This window comes from Aethalodelphis obliquidens, unplaced genomic scaffold (assembly GCF_003676395.1).
Source record: "Aethalodelphis obliquidens isolate GAN/ISIS:26980383/991018 unplaced genomic scaffold, ASM367639v1 scaffold71, whole genome shotgun sequence".
NCBI lineage: Eukaryota > Metazoa > Chordata > Mammalia > Artiodactyla > Delphinidae > Aethalodelphis > Aethalodelphis obliquidens.
In genome coordinates, this window is record NW_020838015.1 from 11,225,455 (window position 1) to 11,252,575 (window position 27,121).

General features: G+C 39.8%; 1 protein-coding gene across 1 annotated transcript; it reads left to right on the forward strand.

Annotated features, from left to right (window-relative positions):
• The first annotated feature begins 16,692 nt into the window (after positions 1-16,692).
• BMP15 (bone morphogenetic protein 15) lies at positions 16,693-23,229 on the forward strand. Its single transcript, XM_027091337.1, has 2 exons — positions 16,693-17,094; positions 21,159-23,229. Exons 1-2 carry the CDS (start codon positions 16,767-16,769, stop codon positions 22,013-22,015), a joined length of 1,185 nt encoding a protein of 394 aa, XP_026947138.1. The 5' UTR covers positions 16,693-16,766; the 3' UTR covers positions 22,016-23,229.
• Positions 23,230-27,121: the final 3,892 nt, after the last annotated feature.

Below are 27,121 nucleotides of genomic sequence, written 5' to 3' on the forward strand. Positions count from 1 at the left end.
TATAAGAAACTATATGCCAAATAAATGGACAACATGGAAGAAATGGACAAATTCTTAGAAATGCACAACCTTCAGAGACTGAAAAAGAAAATATAAACAGACCAATCACAAGCACTGAAATTGAGACTATGATTAAAAATTTTCCATCAAACAAAAGCCCAGGACCAGATGGCTTCACAGGTGAATTATATCAAACATTTAGATAAGAGCTAACCCCTATCCTTCTCAAATTCTTCCAAAATATAGCAGAGAGAGGAACACTCCCAAACTCATTCTATGAGGCCACCATCACCCTGATACCAAAACCAGACAAAGATGTCACAAAGAAAGAAAACTACTGGCCAATATCACTGATGAACATAGATGCAAAAATCCTCAACAAAATACTAGCAAACAGAATCCAGCAGCACATTAAAAGGATCATACACCATGATCAAGTGGGGTTTATTCCAGGAATGCAGGAATTCTTCAATATATACAAATCAAACAATGTGATACACCATATTAACAAATTGAAGGATAAAAACCATACGATCATCTCAATAGATGCAGAAAGAGCTTTCGACAAAATTCAACACCCATTTATGAAAAAAACTCTTCAGAAAGTAGGCATAGAGGGAGCTTACCTCAACATAACAAAGGCCATATATGAGAAACCCACAGCCAACATCATTCTCAATGGTGAAAAACTGAAACCATTTCCACTAAGATCAGGAACAAGACAAGGTTGCCCACTCTCACCACTACTATTCAACAAAGTTTTGGAAGTTTTAGTCACAGCAATCAGAGAATAAAAAGAAATTTTAAAAATCCAAATTGGAAAAGAAGAAGTAAAGCTCTCACTGTTTGCAGATGATATGATACTATACATAGAGAATCCTAAGGACTCTACCAGGAAACTACTAGACCTAATCAATGAATTTGGTAAAGTAGCAGGATACAAAATTAATGCACAGAAATCTCTTGCATTCCTACACACTAAGGATGAAAACTCTGAAGGAGAAATTAAGGAAAGACTCCCATTTACCACTCCAACAAAAAGAATAAAATCCCTAGGAATAAACTACCTAAGGAGATAAAAGACCTATATGTAGAAAACTATAAGAAACTGATGAAAGAAATTAAAGATGATGCAAACAGATGGAGAGATATACCATGTTCTTGGATTGGAAGAATCAACATTGTGAAAATGACTCTATTACGCAAAGCAATCTACAGAGTTAATGGAATCCCTATCAAACTACCAATGGCATTTTTCTTAGAAATGGAACAAGAAATTTCACAATTTGTATGGAAACATGAAAGACCCCAAATAGCCAAAGCAATCTTGAGGAAGAAAAATGGAGATGGAGGAATCAGACTCCCTGGCTTCAGACTATACTACAAACTACAGTAATCAAGACAATATGGCACTGGTGCAAAAACAGAAATATAGATCAATGGAACAGGGTAGAAAGCCCAGACGTAAACCCATGTACCTATGGTCAACTAATGTATGAAAAACGAGGCAAGGATATGCAATGGAGAAAAGACAGTCTCTGCAATAAGTGGTGCTGGGAAAACTGGACAGCTACATGTAAAAGAATGAAATTAGAACACTCCCTACCACCATACACAAAAATAAACTCAAAATGGATTAGAGACCTAAATGTAAGACTGGACACTATAAAACTCTTAGTGGAAAACATAGGAAAACTCTTAGTGGAAAACATCTATGACATAAATCACAGCAAGATCCTTTTTGACCCACCTCCAAGAGAAATGGAAATAAAAACAAAAATAAACAAATGGGACCTAATGAAACTTCAAAGCTTTTGCACAGCAAAGGAAACCATAAACAAGATGAAAAGACAACCCTCAGAATGGGAGAAAATAGTTGTCTATGAAGAAACTGACAAAGGATTAATCTCCAAAATATACAAGCAGCTCATACAGCTCAATATCAAAAAAGCAATCAACCCAATCCAAAAGTGGGCAGAAGACCTAAATAGACATTTCTCCAAAGAAGACATACAGACTGTCAACAAACACATGAAAGGATGCTCAACATCACTAAACATTAGAGAAATGCAAATCAAAACTACAATGAGGTATCACCTCACACCGGTCAGAATGGCCATCAGCAAAATATCTACAAACAATAAATGCTGGAGAGTGTGTGGAGGAAAGGGAACCCTCTTGCACTGTTGGTGGGAATGTAAACTGATACAACCACTATGGAGAACAGTATGGAGGTTCCTCAAAAAAGTAAAAATAGAACTACCACACGACCCACCAATCCCACTACCGGGCATATATCCTGAGAAAACCAGAATTCGAAAAGAGTCATGTACCACAATGTTCATTGAAGCTCTATTTACAATAGCCAGGACATGGAAGAACCTTAGTGTCCATCAACAGATGAATGGATAAAGAAAATTTGGCCCATATATAGAATGGATTATTACTCGGCCATAAAAAGAAACGAAATTGAGTTATTTGTAGTGAGGTGGATGGACCTAGAGTCTGTCATACTGAGTGAATTAAGTCAGAAAGAGGAAAAGAAATACCGTATGCTAACACATATATATGGAATCTAAAAAAAAAAAAAAGTTCTGAAGAACCTAGTGGAAGGACAGGAGTAAAGATGCAGACATAGAGGATGGACTTGAGGATGCGAGGAAGGGGAAGGTTAAGCTGGGACGAAGTGAGAGAGTGGCAAAAATATATATACACTACTAAACGTAAAATAGATAGCTAGTGGGAAGCAGCCGCATAGCACAGAGAGAGCAGCTCAGTGCTTTGTGTCCACATAGAGGGGTGAGATAGGGAGGGTGGGAGTGAGCTGCAAGATGGAGGAGATATGGGGAAATATGTATAGCTGATTCACTTTGTTATACAGCAGAAACTAACACACCATTGTAAATCAATTATACTCCAATAAAGATGTTAAAAAAATAATAACCATATGAGAACTATCAAAATTAAATAAATAATATTGGAATGAAAAAATAAAGTAACCATAGTGCAAATATAGTGGTTCTTAGCCAAATACAGATCACTAGACCATAAATATATATAATTATTATTATATTAATTATTATTAACATAATTGCCTATACAATGAAGTAAAAAATATATACCAATGGGGGTGTGGAAAGGATATTTAATTATTGATATTAGATTTATTATTTAACAATCAGGAAAAGAATATTTAGATTTAAGCCTTATGATGTACACAAAGATAAATTCAAGGTAGATTAAAGAATACATTTTAAAACTCAATCATAAGAAACTTTGAAAAAGGAAGATTGGAATAATTTTTAGATGTCCTTTGGAATTATTTTAGCGTTTTAATTCTGTTTTTAAAAATTATAAAGTTAGAGCTCAGTAGAATTTACTATATATTTTAAATCTTCTGTTTAGAGAAATGGAACAAATCTAAAAAGTAAGGAAGAAATAGTTAAGGAAATATGTACATAAAATATGATAGAAAAAGATTAATACCTACATGTATAGGGGTATTGAGAATGTACTAGATAAATAGACAAAAAACATGAAGATAATTCACAAAATAAGAAATATAAAGAGTAAACAAACATTTGGGGGCAAGTTCAAGGTCACTAATAACAAAGGAAATGTGAAGTGAAATAATAACTAGGAAGTTTTTTATATCTATTAAATCGGTCCATAATGGTTTGGTCCTTTTGGAAAGCAATTTGGTAATATGCATCTGCAGCAATAAAAATATTTTTTGACCTAGTAATTTTACTCCTGAGAGTCAATCCTATGGGGAAAACTCAATAGAAAACAAAAAAGCTAAATGTATGAATATTTTTTATAATAGTAAGAATACAGAAAACACCTAAAACTCAACAACACGGTAAAGGCTATTCAAATTTTAAATGATAGTTATGAAAACTGTGCAGAAACATGAAACTATGTGTTAGAGATAAAGAAACTAAAACACAGGAAAGCCAAGTCAGTTCTCCAAGTTCATTCAGTCAGTAAATGATAAAGCTGGGACTTGAACTCAAGCAATGCAGAAGAGTCTGTGGGTATCTTAGTCTGCTCACTCTGCTATAACAAAATACCATAAACAGGGTGGCTTAAACAACAGCAATATATTTTCTTATGGTTCTGGAGACAGAAAAGTCAAAGATCAAGGTTCTGGCAGAGTTCAGTTTCTGGTGAGAGCTCTCTTCCTGAGCTGCAGACAGCAGCCTTCTCACAGTGTCCTTGCATAGTGGAGAGAGAAATCTCTGGTGATTCAGCCTCTTTTCTAAGGATACCAATTCTATCAGATCAGGGCCTCACACTTACGACCTCATGTTGCCTTAATCATCTCCTTAAAGATTCTATCTCCAATACAGTCACACAGGGGATTAGGGCTTCCATATATGAACCTAGGGGGACACAAATCAGTTCATGGCATTCTGTCCCTTGCCCCCCCAAATTTCTGTCCTTATTGCATGCACAATACATTCATTCCACCCCAATAGCCCCCAAAGACTTAATACGTTCCAGCATCACTCTAATGTCAAAAGTCCAAAGTCTCATCTAAATATCATCTAAATAAGATATGGATGAGACTTGAGGTACAATTGATCCTGAGGCAAAATTCCTCTCCAGCTGTGAACCTGTGAAACCAGGCAAGTTACATGCTTCCCAAATACAGTGATGGAACAGGCATAGGATAGAAAATCCCACTCCAAAAGATAGAAATAGGAAAGAAGGAAGGAGTGAAGGGTTTCAAGCAAGTCCATACCTAGCAAGGCAAATTCCATTAAATGTTAAGTTTCAAAAATAATCCTCTTTGGCTTGATATCCTGCCTTCTGGACCCACAGAGGTGGCAGTCCCACACAAAAGGCTCCAGGCAGCCCTTTCCCCACAGCTCTTGTTGAGGGCCATCTGGCTTGCTGACACTGAGGGGACAACGATACTCTGAAACCAAGGAGGAAGCCCTGATGGTCTCTGAATCACCTTCAGGGCCATTTTTCCCTTTTTTTGAATAGTGCGTGTTTGCAGCCAAATGGTCCTATGGGCTGGTCCTGTGAGACCTAGGAAGTCTGACAGCCTTCCTTCATTTCATTTTTTCTGTCCTCTTTAGGCCCAACTGGCAGTGTTTCTGTTGGTGTAATCCCATCTCTATTCCTAGCTTCTGCTGAGATGGCTGATCAAATTTATGAGTTGCACCCATGATCTCCTTATCAAATGATTGTTCAGCCACACCCTTTATGTTCTCTTCAGAACAAGCTTTCTCGGTTTTTTTGCAATATGGCTAGACTAAGAATTTTCAAAATCTCCAAGTTCTGCTTCCTTTTTACCTAACAATTCCTTCTTAAATTCATCTCTTTTCTCTCACATTTTACTATAAAAAGTAAGGAGGACCCAAGCTGCATCTTCAATACTTTGCTTAGATATCTCCTCGGCTAAATATTCAATTTCATCACTCTCAACTTCTACCTTCCACAAAACACTAGAACACAATTCAGCCAAGTTCACTGCCACGTTATAACAAGATCGCCTTTCCTCCAGTTTCCAATAACTTATTCTTCATTTCTGTCTGAGATCTCACCAGAATCACCTTTAATATCCATATTTCTATTATGTACCTCAAAACTCTTCCAGCCTCTACCCATTACCCAATTTTGAAGCCACTTCCACATTCTTAGGTACTTGTTATATCAGCACCCTACTTCTAGTTACCAAAATCTGTATTAATCAGCATTCTCCAGAGAAACAGAACTAACAGGATATTTATATTTATATATAATTTATTATAAGGAATTGGCTCACATGCTTGTGGAGGCTGAGATATCCCAAGGTCTGCAGTAGGCAAGCTGGAGACCCAGGAGAGCTGATGGTGTAGTTCCAGTCCGGGTCCAAAGGTCTGAGAACCAGGAGAGCCAATGGTGTAAGTTCCAGTTTGAGAGCCAGCAGGCTCAAGACACCAAAAGAACTGATTTTTCAATTACAGTCCAAAGGCAGGAAAAGACCTATGTCCTAGCTCAAGCACTCAGGCATGAAGAGTTCCCTCTTATTCACAGAATAGTCAAAGTTTTTGTTCTATTCAGGCCTTCAACAGATTGGATGGGGCCAACCCATATTAGGGAAAACAATCTGCTTTACTCAGTCTACCAAGTCAAATGTTAATCTTATCCAGAAATATCCTCACAAACACACCTAGAATAATGTTTGACCAAATGTCTGGGTATCCCTTGGCTCAACCAAGTTAACACAAAATTAGCCATCACAGTGGGTTTAACCATGGGAATATTTTACTAGTGCCCACCCTCCTTGATGCTTATTACTTGGCCCTTCGTACAACTTTCTTAATTATTTTGCCGTTTACTTTTCCAATTGTATTTTTATGGATTCTAATTATTATTATTAGGATTTTCATTGGAATTGCCTTCATCCAATTCAGCCTCCACACTACTGCCAGGACAAACTTCAAGTACAAAACAGATATTGTTCTTCTCTTGATTAAAATATTTTGAGTTTCCCAAACTCTCTAAACTCCTCAGCAGGGATATTAGACCTTTCATGATCTGACCCCTGCCAATCAGTCTAGTGTCCTGCCCCACTTCTCTTCCTGCACTCTAGTCATCTCTAATAAGTTATATTTCCCAAAAGTGTGCTCTCTCTCCCATGCTTTTGCTTGTGCTTACCCCTCTGCTTAGAATGTTCCATTAATCCTCCTGTGCCAGATAAACTCTTATACTTCTCTGTGAAGCTTTCCTTAACCCTGCAATATGGCTTAGGAACTGTCCTTCTGTGTCCCACAGTTTCCTATATTTACATCTATTCTGACACTTATCTCTGTATGTTTATTTCCTTTCTAGTTGTCTGCCTTCCCTACAGGACTGCATGTTCCTTGAGATCAGATACACAGTGGTATACCCAGTGCCCAGCACCCTGTAATTGACTCAATATATGTTTGTTGAAGAAATGAGTTGTTGTAACAGTAATGAAATGTATAAAGAGGTTATTGTAATTTCTTGGGGGAGAAGATACTTTTGAGGGGTAGAATCAATAGGATCTGGGGACCAAATATGAAGCGTGAAGGAGAGAAACGATTCAAGGATGACTGGGGTTTTTTTTGGCAGAGAAAGTGGTAGTGCAATAAGAGAAGGGAATACATGATGGAGAACTGGCTTGGGAAAGTAGATATGTGTTGTTAGGACAAGAGTAGCATATGACAGCAGGAAATTCAGGCAGAGGTGCCCAGCTGGCAATTAGAAATACTAACTGGAGCTTGAGATTGAAATAAGGAGACCAAAATCACTCAGAGAGGATAGCTGATGTTGTGGGAATGTGATGGCAAAGAAAGAATCTGCAGAAAGAGAAGAGAGTTGGGAAGAGAATCATGAGGAAAATCTACTCTGAGTGGGCCAGAGGAAAAATGGAGCCTTGAGAGGCAAAGAAAGAGCTGTCAGAAAGGTAATAAGAGAACCTGATGTGTGCTGGCTCATGGAAGCCTAGGGGGAAGAAAAACTAATTTCAAAGAGGAAGAAATCAGCAGCGTTAGAGGATCACAAAAAAGGAGGACAGAGATTTACACTATGTGAAGATTGTTGAAACATCAGAGATAATAGTATTGGTTGAATAGCAGGACCGGAAGTCAGTATACAATTATGTATTATGAAGCTAGAAGTTTGATGGCAAAAGGAGGGAAAGAGACGGAAATATATCTCTAGGGAGTAGAAACATTGAGAGACAAGCTTGTTTAATATAGCTACTTGTAGAGTTCCTTACATAAGTGATTGAGCAATTTTTAAAATTCACCCAATTGATTGCATGGCAAATATTATTTTCCAGTCCTCCCCACCTCTACTCACACCACAAACCCTTACCAATCCTGTAAAAATGTACATGTCATACAATATAAATTCATGTTCTCAAACTCTATCTTACATGGCTCAAAGCAAGGCCCTTCATTTGGGCGAATCAATCAAATTCCACTCTTGATGAAGAGACAGTTACGACTTCTGGTCTCAAATTCCATATGTTAAATGCCAAACCATATTCCTTCTTATGCAAAACATCTTTCCAGAGCACCTCTCTAAACGTCCTTCTCCCACTGATGACACCCTGCCTCTCTCTCTCTTTTTCTGTTCTCTCTCAGTTTTTACCTTCCTTTCTCCTTTATCCTTCTCCACAGAGAATTCAGAGCTTCATAGTTTGTAAATAATAATTACTGTGTATAATATCTTGATTTGACTGTGGGAGTGAGGGCAGGAGGGGAGAGAAAGTGATTAGAATTGGGAAAACATAGTGGCTTATGCAAGATAACACAACAAGTGCAAAGCTGAGCCAGACAGGATGAGAAGCCCAGATTTTATGGCATCACAGGCCCTATTACATCATCCACTTACATATTACCCCCCAAACTCAGCTTACCCATATAGAAAGTACCCAGACAATAGTTCCCAGCTAGAGTTGTACTTCATCCATCCAATGACCTTCCCCTCTACATACCAAATCTATAAGACCTGAGTGCTTAGCCAAGCCCTTTCTGCTCAACCCAGACTTCAGGATTTCAAAATTCTTGTCTCTCAGGACCAAATTCACCTACCACTCCACGATTTTCCACAAATAGGGGAAAATTAACTAACATTGATTGACTACAACCTAGGTGCCAGGCATTCAACCTTCATATGGGCAAAGTTGGTACTATTGGTTTGATTTTACAGGTGAGAAACTGAGGCTCAATGAGGGGCTTTTCTAAGATTATGTACCTAATAAGTTGGCAAAGGGGAATTTGAACAAAATAAGTCCAAGGTCTGTATTCTTTCCACTACCCCTCTATGGGACAACTTCTATGGGACCTTTATTTAACCAGGCCCAGAATGCTCGTTTGTATCCTATGTTTTCCCAAGTGTTATCTCCTATTCAATTCTCCAATTTCCTGTTTCTTCAAAGAACTAATAAAATTCACCAATGGAAGGAAGTTATGCTTAGTAGTTGACAGGGAGCAGAGTATAGAGGGAAAGTACAATGGAGCTTGACTTGATTCTCTCATTTCTCACCTACAATTCCAGTCCAGGCTCTAGGAAAAGGGTAGAAATCTTTTGACCTGGGATACTGGACTCCCATAAACATCAACCCTAGCCATCCCAGAAAAGCCTAGTAGACTAAATGAGTTTGATTTTCTTTTGGATAGGCCTGAAAGTGGCCAGAAGAGGACATATCTTGGTCTTTCACCAGGTTTTTGATATCTGCGATCCAGGCCTCTCCTCTCCCTCCACAGGGACTATGGAAAGCCTGTGGTTTTTTAGAGCTGTTTGTCTAATGGACTTGGCTTTGCTAGGGGATCCTAACCTACCCATGCTCCATGCCGTTCCTTCTCAAGCCCAAAGGGCTCTACTGAAAATGATCTATCTCTGGAAATGGCCCAAAACCCTGCTGCATTCCACTTAGTTCTCTACCTTAGGTATGTGGGATTAGGAGTATACGTGATTTTAATCTGACTTTTAGGTCAACAACAGGATGATTAAAACTGCCCACAGTATATTTTAGGCTCTAAGTCAATTTTTTCCCCTTGCACTTTGTTATATTTCAGATTGGCTTGTTTCTGCTCCAGTGTCATCACAACATCATCTGTTCTGGGCAAAGTGGTACTGTTAGCTTTTCCCATCAGCTGCGTCCCACTTCCGATTTCTCTGTCTGGCCCCCTCTTTCTTTTTTAGCACTCCTCCCTCCATCAGAGACTTCCAGTAACACTAAGCCTTTGTTCAGGGAAATAAAGCTCATGGGATAAGGTCCAGTGATAAGCTAACAGGAGTGATGGTTTAATGCAGTGAGGATCTCAATGATTCCCTGAAATCCTACCATTTAAATATCCTCCAACTTCCCCAAATAAATACCCCACTCATGATCATGCACAGCCATGTAGCCGCTCTCAAAAACGGCCAAGGAAACAGATAAACAGATTCATTCACTCATTCACTTATTCATTTATTTAAAAATTTTTGTTGAGCACCTCAGCTGAAGGCATTATAGGCAAGGGGAATAGCATGAGAAAAGATGGGGGGATTAAGGGGGAGCTTGCCTGATTCCAAGAACTGTAAGTTCTTGAGCTTAAATGAAGTGTAGGATGCAAATGTGCATATGAATATAGACGAGACCTGAGAAATAGTTACAGGTCAGATCAGAAAGGGCCTTGCTTGTCATTCTGAGGAGTCTGGGTGCACCAATAGTGGCTGCACCAATTTACACTCCCATTAACAGTGTACAAAGGTTCCCTTTTCTTCACATCCTTGCCAACATTTGTTATTTGTGTTCTTCCTTTCTTTTTTGTTTTTTAACATCTTTTTTCTTAACATCTTTATTGGAGTATAATTGCTTTACAATGGTGTGTTAGTTTCTGCTTTATAACAAAGTGAATCAGTTATACATATACATATGTCCCCATGTCTCTTCCCTCTTGTGTCTCTCTCCCTCCCACCCTCCCTATCCCACTCCTCTAGGTGGTCACAAACCAGTGAGCTGATCTCCCTGTGCTATGTGGCTGCTTTCCACTAGCTATCTATTTTACGTTTGGTAGTGTATATATGTCCATGCCACTCTCTTACTCTGTCCCAGCTGACCCTTCCCCCTCCCTGTATCCTCACGTCCATTCTCTAGTAGGTCTGTGTCTTTATTATTGTCTTGCCCCTAGGTTCTTCATGACCATTTTTTTTTTAGATTCCATATCTATGTGTTAGCATACGGTATTTGTTTTTATCTTTCTGACTTACTTCACTCTGTATGACAGACTCTAGGTCCATCCACCTCACTACAAATAATTCAATTTCATTTTTTATGGCTGAGTAATATTCCATTGTATATATGTGCCACATCTTCTTTATCCATTCATCCTTTTTGACCCACCTCCTAGAGAAATGGAAAAAAGACAAAAATAAACAAATGGGACCTAATGAAACTTAAAAGTTTTGCACAGCAAAGGAAACCATAAACAAGATGAAAAGACAACCCTCAGAATGGGAGAAAATATTTGCTATGAAGCAATGGACAAAGGATTAATCTCCAAAATCTACAAGCAGCCCTTGCAGCTCAATATCAAAAAAACAAACAACCCAATCAAAAAATGGTCAGAAGACCTAAATAGACATTTCTCCAAAGAAGATATACAGACTGCCAACAAACACATGAAAGAATGCTCAACATCATTAATCATTAGAGAAATGCAAATCAAAACTACAATGAGATATCATCTCACACCGGTCAGAATGGCCATCATCAAAATATCTACAAACAATAAATGCTGGAGAGGGTGTGGAGAAAAGGGAATCCTCTTGCACTGTTGGTGGGAATGTAAATTGATACAGCCACTATGGAGAACAGTATGGCGGTTTCTTCGAAAACTAAAAATAGAACTACCATACGACCCAGCAATCCCACTCCTGGGCATATACCCTGAGAAAACCATAATTCAAAAGAGTCATGCACCAAAATGTTCATTGCAGCTCTATTTACAATAGCCAGGACATGGAAGCAACCTATTTGTGTTCTTTCTGATGATAGCCATTTTCACAGGTATGAAGTGATATCTCATTGTGGTATTGATTTGCATTTCTCTGATGGTTAGCGATGTTGAGCATTTTTTCATGTGCCTGTTGACCACCTGTATGTCTTCTTTGGGAAAATGCCTATTCAGGTCTTTTGCTCATCTTTTAAATAAGGTTGTCTGGGTTTTTTGATATTTTAATACTTTTGATGAGTATGAGCTGCTTATATATTTTGGACATTAACCGCTATTGGTCATATCATTTACAAATTATGTCTTCCTTGTACTGAGTTGTTGTGGCCCAGGATCCATTTGTATTCAGCCATGCCAATCCCTGCGAAGCTGACATACAATAGAAGATGGAGTGATACGTATGCAACCAGTCTCTGTAGGTCTTTCAGGGGAAGCACAGTCTCCCTACCTTTAATGTGGGAAGTCAGTTACCTAGTCATTTGCTTTATTATCAAATTAAAGAAATACAAGTAGCTACTGGGATCAAACAGAGGGAGGCCATAGAATGGGAATACGGTCAATGATTACTGATGACTTGATTACCCAAAAATGACCAAAAGCTCCAAAGACAGCAGGTGTCTCTGAGGCCAAAAGGAACTTCAGAGTGTATCATGCTTAGCTCTTACTTAGCTCTTGCTTGCTTGCTTGGCTAAAAGAAAACCTGGTCTTCTAGTTGTCTGGGAATGTTATGGTCTATAAGCAATGATGAGAGTTAAAATTCTGTACTCAGGAATCCTTGTGGGATTATCTTATTGGGGAACTGAGTCTTCTTAAGGGGCTAAATGTTCATTGGCAGCTTATATAGCAACCTACAAGATACAAAGAGAGGGGCTCTGAAATTTCCTCTAAGTTGGGTCCAAATCCCAGTGGATTCCACCATTTGTGAGCTGTACAACCTTGGACAAGTTTCCTTTTCTGATTTTCAACTTCTTTACCTATAAATGGGAATATAGTACTTAACTCACAGAGTTGATATGAAGATAAAATGAGATATAATATGTAAAATGATACAGTCTAGTGCCAAATAAATATTTCTATAAAATATACCATACTCTCTGTTTTAAGGAAAATGATTTTTTTAACAGAACATCTAGAAAATAGGTCCATATTTTAAGAACTCAGAAGAGTAATCAGAGGAAATATCATGGTTATGGGAAATATTTCCTATCTTTTATGTCTCTATCAAGGTTGTTATCTTCTTGAGAGAGAAACTGTTTGATCGTGGTGTCCCCCAACCTACTGCAGTGCCAAGCATAGTACTGGGAGTGTTAAAGACCAAGAACTTGTCTTATTAATTTCTTTACTCCTAGAGTCTAGTACAGTATCTAGAACATAATATGCTTATTATATGCATTGACTCATTTAATCTTCACGACAGTCTTCTGAAATATTGCTATTATTATCCTTGTTATTAGATGAGGAAACTGAAGTACAGAGAGGTTAAGTCAATTGCAAAAATTACCAAGCTAGTTAAGTGGTAGAGCTGGAATTTGAACCCAGGCAGTCTGGCAATAGGCCTGCACCCTTAACACCTTACACAACCACATAGGAGGTACTTATTAGATATTTGTTGAATGAACACAATTGTAAGGAAATGTAAATTATAATCATGTAAAAGATGATGTTTAAAGTACATATGTACTTTAAACAATACCCATGCTCCCCCAAATTGGATAAAAATCTATTCTTTTGTAAATTTCATGCCTTTTACCAGTGTGCCCAGCATATTATAGTTTGAAAAGTTAACCCACAGTGTGCATTAAGGTTTCCTGCTGCTCAAAGCAACTTGTGGTGACCTATTTTGTTGTGTCAAGAACACTTTTAGTCATATCAATAATCACCTCCTAAACTGTCCAATTTAAATAATTAGTGTTTTCACATACTGGCTTTTTCTAAAGCAGAAAGGCCTGGTAAATATCATTTAGTAGATCCTGTTCCGATCACCTATAACCTGCCCCTCCACTCCACCCCACCCCTCCAACCATAAAGGCTGGAAAGACAGTTGGTGCCCTCTTCTGGGGGTTTGGGGCAGTAGCATACATCAGGCCCACCAGGGGGCATTTCCAGGAAATAATCAAGTCAGCTTCTTTCAATTCTGGTGATAAGAATGGAGTTAGTTTTTGGATCTCTTTCTGAAATAAGAAAGCTGAACTATTCATTCAGGTGAGTCTTCTGAAGCCCTGGTGAGTAGAGGGATGGAATAAAAATTCAGCTGAACTTTAGAAGGATGCTGAGTAGATATTTCCTTCAGTCAGTTACACTTTACATACAGTTTAAAATCATAGGTTATTAATGATAAATTTTAACATTTATTTAAGAGTATCTATATGCTAATACTTTGTATACATTATCTCATTTAAATCTCACCACAGCCCTAAAGAATATTCCAAATTTACAGTTAAGAAAGCTGAGATGCAGAGAGGTTAAGCAACAGACAAAAATGGCAGAACCAGGAATCCTAACCCAAATCATGTTATTTCCAGTGAATATGTTGTCTCTTTTTACTTCTTTTGATCCTGTATCAAAATCTTACTACTATGGCAGAAAAATGTTCTTGACGTATATAATCCCACTCAAATACCACAGAAACATCAAAGAAAACTGTGCTGGGAACTCTTGTATGGATCCTTTGCTAGTTGTCCTAATAACTTGCTCTTTTACTGAGTTATGTTGGATAGAAAATAGGAAGTTTAAATTGGTAACAGAGGTCAAGGGCCAAAGAGAATGTCGGGAGGCAGAGAAGGGGGAAAGGAAGCAGGGAGAAGCGGTGTGGACATGGAGGACAGAGAAACTTATGGGCCACCTCTCCACAGCTCATATGAGGTCAGAACTAGCACTTCAGGGTAAGCTCAGCTTTCTGGAGAGCACAACTTGCATGAAATGTAATAATAATTAACCTGTGTCTAGTACTTACTTTGTGCCAGGCACTCTTTTAAGTGCTGTACATGTGTTAACTCATTAAATACTCACAAAAATCCTATGAAGTAAGTCTTTTGATTAACCTCATTTTACATATATATTACAAAATTGAAGAAGAGAGAGGCTATGGTTTCCATTTCACAGATGAGGAAACTGAGGCACAGAGAAGTTGAGTAACTTGCCCAAGGTCAAGCTAATGAGTGGTAGAGCTGGAGTTTGAAATTAGGATCCTGAATCCAGAGCTGTGTTCTTACCCATTATGATATATTATCCCTCCCAACATGTTGGAAAGATAAAAATTGTTGCAGGAAATGTTTACTTCAGATACCTGTGTGTGTGTGTGTGTGTGTGTGTGTGTGTGTGTGTGCGCTTGTGTTTCTATTGGGTCTGATGTAAAATATATTTATTCCTGTGAATCACAGACCAAAATATCTAAAAGCTACTGTTCTAGCAATAGTAGCAATACCTGAATTGCACATCTTCAAACTCAGTAGAGGTAATGCCAGATCGCTCTATAAAACAATTGTACCAAATCACATTCCCACCAGCAGTGTAAGAGAGTTACCTGCATTCTACATCCTCACCTGGATTTAATAGCATCAGACTTTTAATATGTTGCCAATTCAATGGATGTGGAAGCACATGTGGTTTTAAATTGCATTTTTCTGATTCCTTTTACATCTTTTCATGTTTTGGCCATTCAGGTTTTGCCTATTGTGAACATTCTGCTTATATCTCTTACTTGTATGTCATTGTATACAATAAAAATGTACACAATACAACACTCACAACAACTCTCTGTAGGAGCCAGCAGTACAAATGAAGAAACTCAGTCTGGGAGTAACCTTGCTTGAGGTCACCAGCTAATGGGTTGTTGACTTGGGATTTGAGTCCAGAACTAGAGGGCCCATATCTTTTGTTTTACGATACATGCCAGGGACCAAGGCCATGTTAGAAAAAACAGAGGAAGGAAACAAATAATTTCTAGCATGTAACCATATATCATATGCCTAATTAGGTTTTGTGGAATTAACACAGATTATTTCCTTGTATCCTCACAACAAGCTATGAGATAAAACATGTTATCTCCATTTTACAGGTGAGGAGACTGAGGCTCAGGGAAACGAAGAGATTTGCTTTGGAGAGGTTAAATGACTGCTAATAAGAGAAAGAATCACAGGTCTGTCTGTTTACAAAGTCCATGCCTGTTCCACAAGAGCCACATCTTGACCTCCTGCCCCACCTTCTCCTTAGAGCCCAGCAAACTGATTCTACTTGGACAGGGCCAGGACAACACCTACCATTTTTCTGAAGAATCCTGGTGTGGGGTAGCCTTAACTGGCTCAGCCCTGATGCCTCCATTAACCAGCCAAGCTAGGTCAGCTTCCAGCCAGCTTCCACAGATTCATCTCCCACTGCCCCAGGCTTCTCTGATGAAGCCCACTCAGGATCTCAACACCTTCCATGGGGAAACCAGAAAATTCTAAGTCAGAGTTCTCAAACTTGGCTGTGCATTAAAATCACCTGCAGAGCTTTAAAACATCCTGATGCCCTTGTAACACCCCAGACCCACAACATCAGAATCTTTGGGGATGGTACCCAGGAATCCATAATAGTTAAAACTCTCCAGGTGATTTCAGTGTAGAGTCAAGATTGAGAACCACTGTTAAGGTATCTTCTTCAAGCTCCAGCAGCCATACTCACACAGAGGTTCCCATATTTTAGTGGGAACTTCTTAGAGGATTTAAGATTCAGATTTCTGGAGCGTATCCTCAGAGAGTTCATGTTTTGGGCTGGGCCCCGGAGCCTGAATTCTTAACAATTACCTCAGATAGTCTCACTGCAAGTCCTTAGTAGACCACATTTTGGGAAATGCTGCATTAGGAAAAGTATTGCATGGAAGTGGGATGGGAGCAGGAGGCCTCTGGCCCTTTAAGGACTGATTAAGAGGCTGCCTTTAAAGCTCTGGAGTGGAGCAGGATAGGGTTGCTTCTTTTCATCCTAGTGGATAAGGTGAGGGAGCAGGTCCTGGGATGGACCTCTCCTTTTAAGTGCTATCTTGTTCCTGGCCCTGGAGAGCAGGAGGGGCATGTTGCCTTGTCCCTCCTGCGTTTCTGTTTGTTTTGATGCAAAGAGGACAATTTAGAAGACCTCCTTTTGGTCAAGGAGATCCTCCTAGAGGAAGCAACATAGGACCTGCCTGCCTGCCCTTCATTTTTTCTTGCCCTATCCTTTGTGGTAGTGGAGCCTGGATGCTATTACCTGTGTGAAAGGAAAGGGTCAGAGTGGCATCCTTTGGGCTTGTGCTGGAAAGTGTTGCTGAACACCAAGCCTTTCAAGATGGTCCTCCTGAGCATCCTTAGAATCCTTCTTCTTTGGGGACTGGTGTTTTTTATGGAACACGTGGTCCAAATGACACAGGTAGGGCAGCCTTCTGTTGCCCTCCTGCCTGAGGCCCCTACCTTGCCCCTGATTCGGGAACTGCTAGAAGAAGCCCCTGGCAAGCAGCAGAGGAAGCCACGGGTCCTAGGGCCTCCTTTGCGGTATATGCTGGAGTTGTACCAGCATTCAGCTGATGAGAGTGGGCACCCTAGGGAGAACCGCACCATTGGGGCCACGATGGTGAGGCTGGTGAGGCCGTTGGGTAATGTAGCAAGACCTCTCAGAGGTGAGTTATCATACCATATTGTCCTAGAGGGGAGAAAAATGGGGAAGAAGAGTGTAGAGAAAAGGGGATCTGCGAGTTTACTGTCAGGCTTCATTGCCTGGAAGGTGGTTTTCTCAGGCTTGGTTTTCAAAAGATGGCAAACTTGGGAGAAGCTGGCTCCAAGCCTGCTTCCCTTCAGGGGCCCAATTTAAGAACAGATTGCCTTGGGGCCTACCTGAGGAAGCTCTCCCAGGCCCCAGGGCAACTGAGCAATGTGTCAGCTCCTACCTTTCAAAGAAAGTCTTAATGCTTGTTATATCTCTGAAAGCTATAATTGAGAAATAGTCATATACATTCCTGTGCAGGGTTGTTTGTGTTGTTTTATTCTTAGAAGGCAAAGGGTACAGGATGCTGAAGTGGGGAAATTTACAAGGCCTCAGAAAGGACAGAAACAGGCTCACATCTGAGAGTCTGTATACCTGGCTCCGTGAGCATCTGCTATCGTATTTAATCCTTAATGACAGCTACTCTCATTAGCTGTCCTGGAGCACTTAGCCTAAATTTTAAAGATAAGAAAAGTAAAACACAAAGAGAAGTTAAATAACTTGCAGAGGTCACAAGGACAGTGGGTGGCAGAGACAGGATTTGAGTTCAAGTCTGTCTGTCCGTAACTACTTGTGTTTGAATGTGGTACCCTGATATCCTTGTACACCAAACAGTTTTTCTATTCAGACTGTGGTTGCTACTTCGGGTTTTTGGTACCAAATGTATTTTGGAGTTTTCTTTGTTCCCATTATGGTTGCTTCTGCTTTAAACATCTGCATTAGACATTGTTCCAGGGCAGCAGTGGGCTCCTGCAGTGTGGGGCTCTCTGTGAAATGCAGAAAGCCATTATTCAGGGAAATCTTGGGAACCTGGTGAGATCAATCTTAAGCCTTTGCTAGTCTCAGCGATTACAACAGACACCTTTGCTAGTCTCAGCGATTACAACAGACACGATTTATCCTCCTTCCCTCCAAGTAAAACAACTACCATTTCCCTAAACTAACCTTTAGTGTGAACTTACCATGTGCCAGGCATTGGGCAAAGTACTTTGCAAACATTATTTTCATTAATCCTCCTCACTATCATACAGGGTACGTACTATGAACATACCCATTTTATAGGTGAAGAAACTGAGGCTTAATGTAACACAGCTAGTAATTAACAGAGCTGGGTTTCTAACCCAGGGTTTCAGGCTCCATAGCCTGTGCTTTTAATTACCCTGTTGTGCTGACTGCTTAACAGATTTTAATTGAGCACCAAGCACTGTGTTTGGGTTGGGTATAAAGAGGCAAATAACCGCTTCCCTGACCTCCAGGAGCCCCCACTATGGTAGAATAGATAGATAAGTAATCACACAATGGTGGTGGAGTGTGGCAAATGCTTTGAAAAGGATAAGCAGTAGGGCTCCCGGGACTCCAAAGAAGAAATAGGTTGCTGCTTAGTGCAAGGAGAGGGAAGCAGTGAGACAGTTGGAAGGCCTCAATGAGGAGGTGGTATTTGAGCTGGACTTTTGCGTAAGGAGTAAAGAGATAATGCATACAAGGAGGGGAATGCATTCTGATTAAGGAAAAAGAAGATAACTTGGTGTGGGTGGAGATTTACTCAACAAATATTTATTTGGCAAATGCTAAGTGCTAGACATTGTACTAGGTGGCGGGAATATGATCAAGATAGGCATGGTTCTCATGGGTGAGACAAGTAAGTAAACACGGATAGTTGTAAATTGTGGTAAATGCTATCAAAGAATGAAATAGGTGGTTTTGATAGAGAATAGCAAAGAGATCTTCCCTTTGCATGGGATCGTCAGGGAAGGCATCTTTGAAGAGGTGATATTTGAGCTGAGGTCTGTAAGATAAGAAGCTCTGCATGAGAAGGGGAGCGAGAAGGAGAAGTCTGATCTAGGCAGAGGGAACAACATGTGCAAAGACCTAAAGGGTGGAAAGAAGCTTGTCCGACTTGGAAGAACAGAAGGAAGATCAGGATGGTTGGAACCTAGTGAGACTGTGGAGAGCAATGGGATATGAGACTCAGAGGTCATTTCAAGGGATCTGGGTTTCATTCCCAAGTGCAACTGGGAGCTGCACAAATCAATTCTGTACAGATGATATGAGGCTAGAAAGGAAGATGCCTAGAATTAGGCCAGTACCCTGGTCTGACTGTGGGACATACCGGCATCTAGGGACTCTGGAAAGGATCCAGAAATGGATGACAAGAGAGCTGGGCCTGATCTTTCCATCAGGAGATGACCCAGCTGAATCGAGCTTGCCTGGAGAGCTATTCCAGGTTCAATCACACAGGATGTGTGAGTCAGCCATTTCCCTGAAAAGTTCTGAGCAGACCCTTCTTGGCTCTGATCCTTAGCAACCCCACCCTGCTTCAGGAAATATGTGATGTCAGGGTCTGAAAGGAAAGGGCAGTTCCTCACCAGACAGCCTGTTAGAGGCTGGGTTTGGATTCCTTTTCAGGCAGGGTGGGGCAGATGTATGCGTGGGTCTCTTGGAAAGATTATTGTAGGATGGGAGTATGGAGTAATTTGAGAAAGCAAATACAAGCCTGGCTTGGGCCTTGTCTGAATGATATCTAAGTGCCCCAAACTTGAGGGTGTATTAAGCATGAGTTGGAACATGAACTTAAAAAAAAATCCTGATGTGTGATTTCACTCATATGTGGAATATAAAAAAACAAAACAAATGAACAACAAAAAATAAAAACAAACTCAGGTAGAGAGATTAGATTAGTGGTTACCACCAGGGAAAGGGGGTGGGGGGTGAGTGGGTGAAATAGGTGAAGGGAGTCAACTGTGTGGTAACAGATGATGGTAACGAGGCTTGTGATTGTGATAACACTGTAGTGTACACAGATGTTGAATTATGATGCTTTACACCTGAAACTTAGATACATAATATTAAAAAAAATCCTGATGCATCAAAACATTAAAGAGTTTCTATATTGAGCGTCCCAGGCCTACTGAAGAATTCCAGGCTCCTGGATTCAGTGGAGAAGGAAGGTTAGGTGAATAATATGTAAATTAACATGGGAATGTTTACTGATGTGTGAAGATGACAGGCTTTTTCTTGCTGTGCGTGGTTTTTGTAATTGTTGCTCTTGACATTTGCCAGGAGAGGGCGCAGAAGGTCAGAGCACTGCAGGCCCAGCTTTCCAACCCTTTGGCCACTGGGTGTCAGCATCACAGTTTAGATTAAAACTCTTAATCACTAAGGCATATAGCTTCTAAGTAGACTTCTTAGCTAATGAAATATTTACATGAACAGGGCCTTGTTGAAAATGGTATTTACAATGAATGGGGTAAATGAAGAATCATTTCCAGTAAGGAATGGAAAAGGGAGAGACTGAGGGTTAAGGGGGAAATGGCCCAAGAAGGGAATAGCTGCTCAAGAAGAAATTCAAATAGAAGGCAGAAATGGTAAATACCTGCCCCCACTAGGAGTAGATAGACAAAATTATTTTGTGCCATCTCAGCCCCGGATTTGAAGTGATGGCAGACCATAGCCCCCAGTATTGGACTGTCACCCTAAAGCTGCATCTGTATAGTGATATAGCATGAGGATTTGTTATTCATGTATGTCTCAATAACCCTCCTTATTGGTCACCTTTAATAGTCAGCTAATAATACATACAATATATATACACAATTCTGCATTTGAGGTGTTTTTCTCAGCCTGGTGCTGTGAGTGATCTAAAAGTTAGACACAATTTGTCTTAAGGGAAAAATACTCAGGCTCAAATCTTTATTCTAACACACTGGCTGTGCGTCCTCTGGCATAGCTTCTCTGAGCTTCAATTTCCTTGTCTACAAAATGCGGAAAATAACTATCTCATAAGGCTCTTGCAGATTCAAGAGTTAATGTATATAAAGCATCTAATACATTAGTAAGTGCTCAATAGATGATAGCTATTATTATGATCTTGAATTCATTTTAGGGCTGCTTGTCAGTTTGCATTGAGCAGGTTTTTGAGCGAGACTCAGGCTAGGAGGTAAGAAGCTAATGCTCTGCTCTTGTTCCCTCTTACTGATGCAGGCCCCTGGCACAAACAGACCCTGGACTTTCCTCTGAGACCAAACTGGGTAGCATACCAACTAGTCAGAGCCACTGTGGTTTACCGCCATCAACTTCACCTAGCTCACTCCCACCTCTCCTGCCATGTGGAGCCCTGGGTCCAGAAAAGCCCAACCGATCACTTTCCTTCTTCAGGAAGTGGCTCCTCAAAGCCTTCCCTACTGCCCGAAGCTTGGACAGAGATGGATATCACGCAACATGTTGGGCAAAATCTCTGGAATCACAAGGGGCACAGGGTTCTACGACTCCGCTTCCTGTGTCAGCGGCCAAGAGGTAGTGAGGTTCTTGAGTTCCGGTGGCATGGCACTTCATCCTTGGACACTGCTTTCTTGTTACTCTATTTCAATGACACTCAGAGTGTTCAAAAGGCCAAACTTCTCCCAAGAGGCCTGGAAGAGTTTACGGAAATAGATCCTTCTCTTCTCTTGCGGAGGGCTCGTCAAGCAGGCAGTATCGCATCTGAGGTTCCTGGCCCCTCCAGGGAGCGTGATGGGCCTGAAAGTAACCAGTGTTCCCTCCACCCTTTCCAAGTCAGCTTCCAGCAGCTGGGCTGGGATCACTGGATCATTGCTCCCCATCTCTATACTCCAAACTATTGTAAGGGAGTCTGCCCTCGGGTACTACACTATGGTCTCAATTCTCCCAATCATGCCATCATCCAGAACCTTGTCAATGAGCTGGTGGACCAGAGCGTCCCTCAGCCCTCCTGTGTCCCTTATAAGTATGTTCCCATTAGCATTCTTCTGATTGAAGCAAATGGGAGTATCCTGTACAAGGAATATGAGGATATGATTGCCCAGTCCTGCACGTGCAGGTGATAGCAAAAGTACAGCTAGCTCAGGTTTGCCTGAGAAATTAGAAAAGGGTTTAAAATAAACTAATATTAATGTTAAAGCTGCAAGTGATGCTCTACCCAATCTATAGGTTCTATTCCTTGCCTTCAGTGTTGTTACTTAAGTCTCTTCCTCTACTTTACTTTATAAAAATAGTTCTGATATCAAACATCAGTATGTTTTGACCATTAGTCAGAGCCCTTAATATTTAAGATCTTCCTTTGGAGAGGCCCTCTCTATTTTCTTGTCTTTTCTTTATTGTGACTTTGTCAAACATCACCAGTCCATGATTGTAGAACTTTAGGAATTGTACCGCCAAGTCCTGGGAAAGGTAGAATCGTCCTAGAGTCCATCTTCTGAGGATCTAGAAGATTTGGGGTGAAGAAAGCAACTTGAGATTTTATACTCCTCTTCCTTGCCTTCTGAATCCTAGAAACTAGTACCATATCAGAAAGACTGCCTGCTTCTGTATTTGGATTTCCCTCTAAATCTAAAACCGTTTCTCAGATGGACTAGAAAACTTTTAGGCAATAATCTCCATAAAAATCTTTTGAGGGCAACAGAAGGAAGGGAATCTTTTTCTAAGCCATCAGGGCTTTTCCTCTCAGGCTCTGAACCTGGGGGAAATACCTGGGTTTCCTTTACACCCTAGGGTGAGGAGAGCAGTCTTTAATAAGGCCAGTAGGGAAATGTGTATGGAGCTGAGATGACAATCACTTCAAAATCGCCTGTGTCTATAGTGAAGAGATAAAGAGCTGTCATTGCTGATTAGGATTATGTATGGGGGAGTCGTTTTAAACTTTCTATGGAACAATAGATTTCACAGGGTATTTTCTCATTTTAGGTAACCCTTAAACCCCTGATAATGATCCCACAAAGAAAGCTCCCTGGTGGCTAGGAGGCTGGGACTTGGCCTGGTTAGAAGTGGAGGGGGTAGAAGGCTGCAGTTAGGAAGCTTAAAAGGGCTGTGGGGGAAGGGTGAAATGTGATGAGGCCTGGGGCCGACTTCATTCTGAGCTTGCCTGTTCGTGTGTTCAGCTGGGCTCCGGGCATGGGTCTCTGGGGGAGACGGGCTTGCTGTATTGGGAGCCATGGAACTCTGCCTTGAACTAAATGATGCTTGCAGTGTGACTCTTTCCTACTCCTGTGCTGTATTGAAATGATGGGGACTGGGCTGTGTTGCAAATAAATCATTTGTTGTTGTTAAAGAAAATCTTGAATGTTTTGGGGATTCGGAGAGAGTGGGTGGAAAGGATTTATTTCATTTGTTCCCTTTAGCTATGGCCAGGAACTCAACCCTAATCCCCCAGGGTGAGGCTGGAGGCTCCAATGAAGTTCTCTCTTAAGGCAGCACTGCTAGCAATCAGCCCTCACCAAAGGGCCCCTCTGAGGAAGCCCAGTAAGGCATTTCCCCTGCCCAACTGTTCCTTGACTTGTCTTATGGTAATTATCAGTGGAATGGTACTGATTTAGGGTGGCTTCATATATTTGCCAAATGTAAATCCCTATCTCTTTATCCCCTATCCATTGTAGATTAACTCATTTTTACCACCCCCTTAAATTGGTTCCAGCTAAGCTAAACATCTTACATGTCTATAAATATACAAATTTTATTCTACTGCCTGAGGAGCTATTCCTTAGCATCCTTTTGTCCATCTATCTTCTTTACTGTATCTTTAGGAATGGGCTCAGGCATTTCTCTTCATCTCAACGCCCCAATAATACCCCAGACTCAGGTAGGATCTCCCTCTCTGTGCTCACAGCATTATTTGCTTTCCTTTAACACACTCTAGTGTAACTGTCTTTGTTGCCAAAAGATGGAGCTCATTTTGAGAGTTTCAACTGTGTTTTATCCATTTCCATATTATTGGAGCCTGGCACATAGTAGGTCCTTGATGGATACAAACATAGGACAGTCACACTATTTTTTTTGTGAGGGACGCATCCTTCCTAACATGGACTATTTCAATGTTCACATCTCATTTTCCATTGGAATAAATGCAATACAAGATATACTTTGTATATAAAGTAAGATGAATTCTTGTGCCCCATTATTTCAAAATCGTTATTCAGGTTACAATAGAATGTGACAGCTGTGTTCTTGAGTAAGGCAGTTCATGGAATTGTTATATATGTTGGGAGTTAAAATGGGAATGTAAATATGGGCTTCCAGGCCAGCCATTTCCCCAGCCTAGCTGGGGTAGGCACGAATACCTAACAGGCCTGAAAACAGACCTTGGTCACCAGACCAGATTCTGAATTCAGCATCTCAGTGTTCTTTGGAAGTTTCAGGAAATCATGGTCTCCTACCCTTGAGTCCTGAATATGTCTGAAACTTAATCTGTTTATGGAGGGCTCAGGGTTAATTGGTCCCCTTATCCATTAAGCCCTGACTTGTCAGAATACCCAAAGAAAACACTGGCAGGACAGAATCAGTTGTGGCTGATGTTACGGATTCTTTTCTTTTGAAACATTTCTTTTAGCTCAGCACTTTTTCTCAAGTCCAAAGTGAGAGATCTGTACCTCAAATCTTTCTCTGGGAGGATGGAGGCATGCTTGCTAGTGAAGGAGTGTATGTGTATGGGATTCTTCCCAGGTGGGTGGGGAGAAATAGTTACTTGGTCCAGAAAGGGAAAGCACAGAGCAGAGTCCACCTTGTCCCAGCTCCCCCAGTGAAGAGGCCAGAACTCCATTCAATGTGTCGGTGCAAAAGGATCAGGTGATTAAGCTTTCTTCTGACCCTGGAGCTCTGTTACATTTACCTAGGTAGTATATTTTGTCCAATTCTGGGCAAAGTTAGGAAGCAGGTGAAATTTATCTTCAGTTTCACCAAATATTTGGGTGCCTAATTTTGCAAGTTTTCAAACATCTTCAGTTAATGCTCCCAACAGCACTATAAAGCAGGAGCTATTAGCCCCACTTAAAAAAAGAATGGTTTATTGAGATATAATTTGTATACTATAGAAGCCACCATTTTTAAGTGTTCAATTCAGTGGTTTTTAGTATATTCAGATTTGTGCAAAAAACACTACAACTGATTTCACCGCAAAGAGAAACCCCATACCCATTAGCAGCAGTTAATCTCCATTTCACTGACCCCAGCCCCTGGCAACAATTAATCCATTTTCTTTTTCTGTAGATTATGGATTTTCATACAAGTCAAATCATGCAATATTTAGCTTTTTGTGACTGTCTTCAAATAAGGATTATGCTTTCAAGGTTCATCTGTGTTGTTCATTCCTTTTTTTTTCCTGTATAAAGTTCCATTGTAGTATATACCACATTTTATTTATCCATTCATCAATTGATGGGCACTTGAGTTGTTTCTACTCCAGCTATTATGAATAATGCTGACAAGAATGTTCATGTGGAAGTTTTTGTGTGGACATATATTTTCAATCCTCTGGCATATATACTTAGGAGTGTTAAGTCTGAATCATGGTATGTCCATGTTTAACATTTTGAGAGACTGTTAAACTGTTTTCCAAAGTGGCTGTACCATCTTACAATCCAGAAATGTCTGAGGGTTTCAATTTCTCTACATCCTCACCAACACTTCTTTTGTCTGCCTTTTTTATTTTAGCCATACTAGTGGAGGTAAAGTGGTATTTTGCTGTGGTTTTGATTGAATTTCCCTAATGACTAATGATGTTGAGCATCTTTTCATGTGCTTATTTGCAACTTGCATATCTTCTTAAGATAAATGTCCATTCAAGTCATTTGCCCAATTTTTAATTGGGTTTTCTCATATTGTTGAGTTGTAAAAGTTCTTTATATGTTCTGGATGTTAGTCTCTTATCAGATGTATGATTTGCAAATATTTTCTCTGATTCTGTGGATTGTCTTTTAACTTTCTTGATGGTGTCCTCTGAAACACAGAAGTTTTTAATTTGGAAGAAATCCAATTTATCTGTTTTTATCTTTTGTTCTTACGCTTGTGGTGTCATCTAAAAAATCATTGAATAATTTAAGATCATGAGACTTTACACCTATGTCTTCTTCTGAGTGTTTTATAGTTTTTGCTGTAACGTTTAAGTGTTTAATCCATTGTAGTTAATTTTTGCATATTATGTGAGGTAAAGGTCTAACTTCATTAATTTGCATGTTGATGTCCAATAGTCAGAGCACCATTTGTTGAAAAGACTAATTTTTTTCCCCATCGAATTATCTTGGCACTCTTGATGAAAATTGACCATCAGAGTTTATTTCTAGACTCTCAGTTTTGTTTCATTGATCCATATGTCTGTTATGCCAAGACAGCACTGTCTTGATAACTGTAGCTTTGTGTAAGTTTTGAAATTGGGAAATGTGATTCCTCCAAATGTTTCCTTCTTTCCCAAGATTGTTTAGGCTATTCTGGGTCACTTGTATTTCCATATGAATTTTAGAATCAGCTTTTCAATTTCTAAAAAAATACCAGCTGAGTTTCTTTGATTACGGACTGAAATGAATCTATATATAAGTTTGGGGAGTATTGCCATCTTAATATTATTACCTCCTGATCTGTAAAAATGAGATGTCTTTCCATTTATTTAGGACATCTTTAATTTTTTCAACAGTTTTGTCATTTTTCAGTATATGTCTTACACTTTAAATCCATTCCTTAGTTTTCAAATTCTTTTTGATGTTATTATTAAAGGATTTTTTTCTAAATTTTTCAGGCCATTAATTGCTAGTATATAGAAATACAATTTATTTTTGTATACTGAACTAGTAGTACTCTGCAACCTTACTAAACTCATTTATTAGCTGTAATAGTTTGTATGGATTTCTTAGAATTTTCTATATACAAGATCATGTCATCTGTGAATATATATAGTTTTAACTTCTTTCAATCTGGATTTCTTCTTTATTTCTTGTCTAATTACCCTGTCTAGAACCTCCAATACGATGTTGAATAGAAGTAGTGAGAACAGACATTCTTTTTCCTGATCTTAGAGGGAAAACATTCAGTCTTTTACCAATAAATTTGTTAACTGTGGTTTTTCATAGTTCCCCAACTTCAATACTTACTTTAAAGCTATACTGATCAACACGGTGTGCTATTCGTGAAAGAATAAACAAATAGATTAATGGAATAGAATAGAGAAC

What these genes read in the sequence shown, in the direction of transcription:
- BMP15 (XM_027091337.1), top strand. Translation starts at nt 16,767, where the DNA reads ATGGTCCTCCTGAGCATCCTTAGAATCCTTCTTCTTTGGGGACTGGTG. An exon ending in TGTAGCAAGACCTCTCAGAG is followed by an intron (nt 17,095 to 21,158) that starts GTGAGTTATCAT and finishes TTACTGATGCAG; the next exon opens with GCCCCTGGCACAAACAGACC.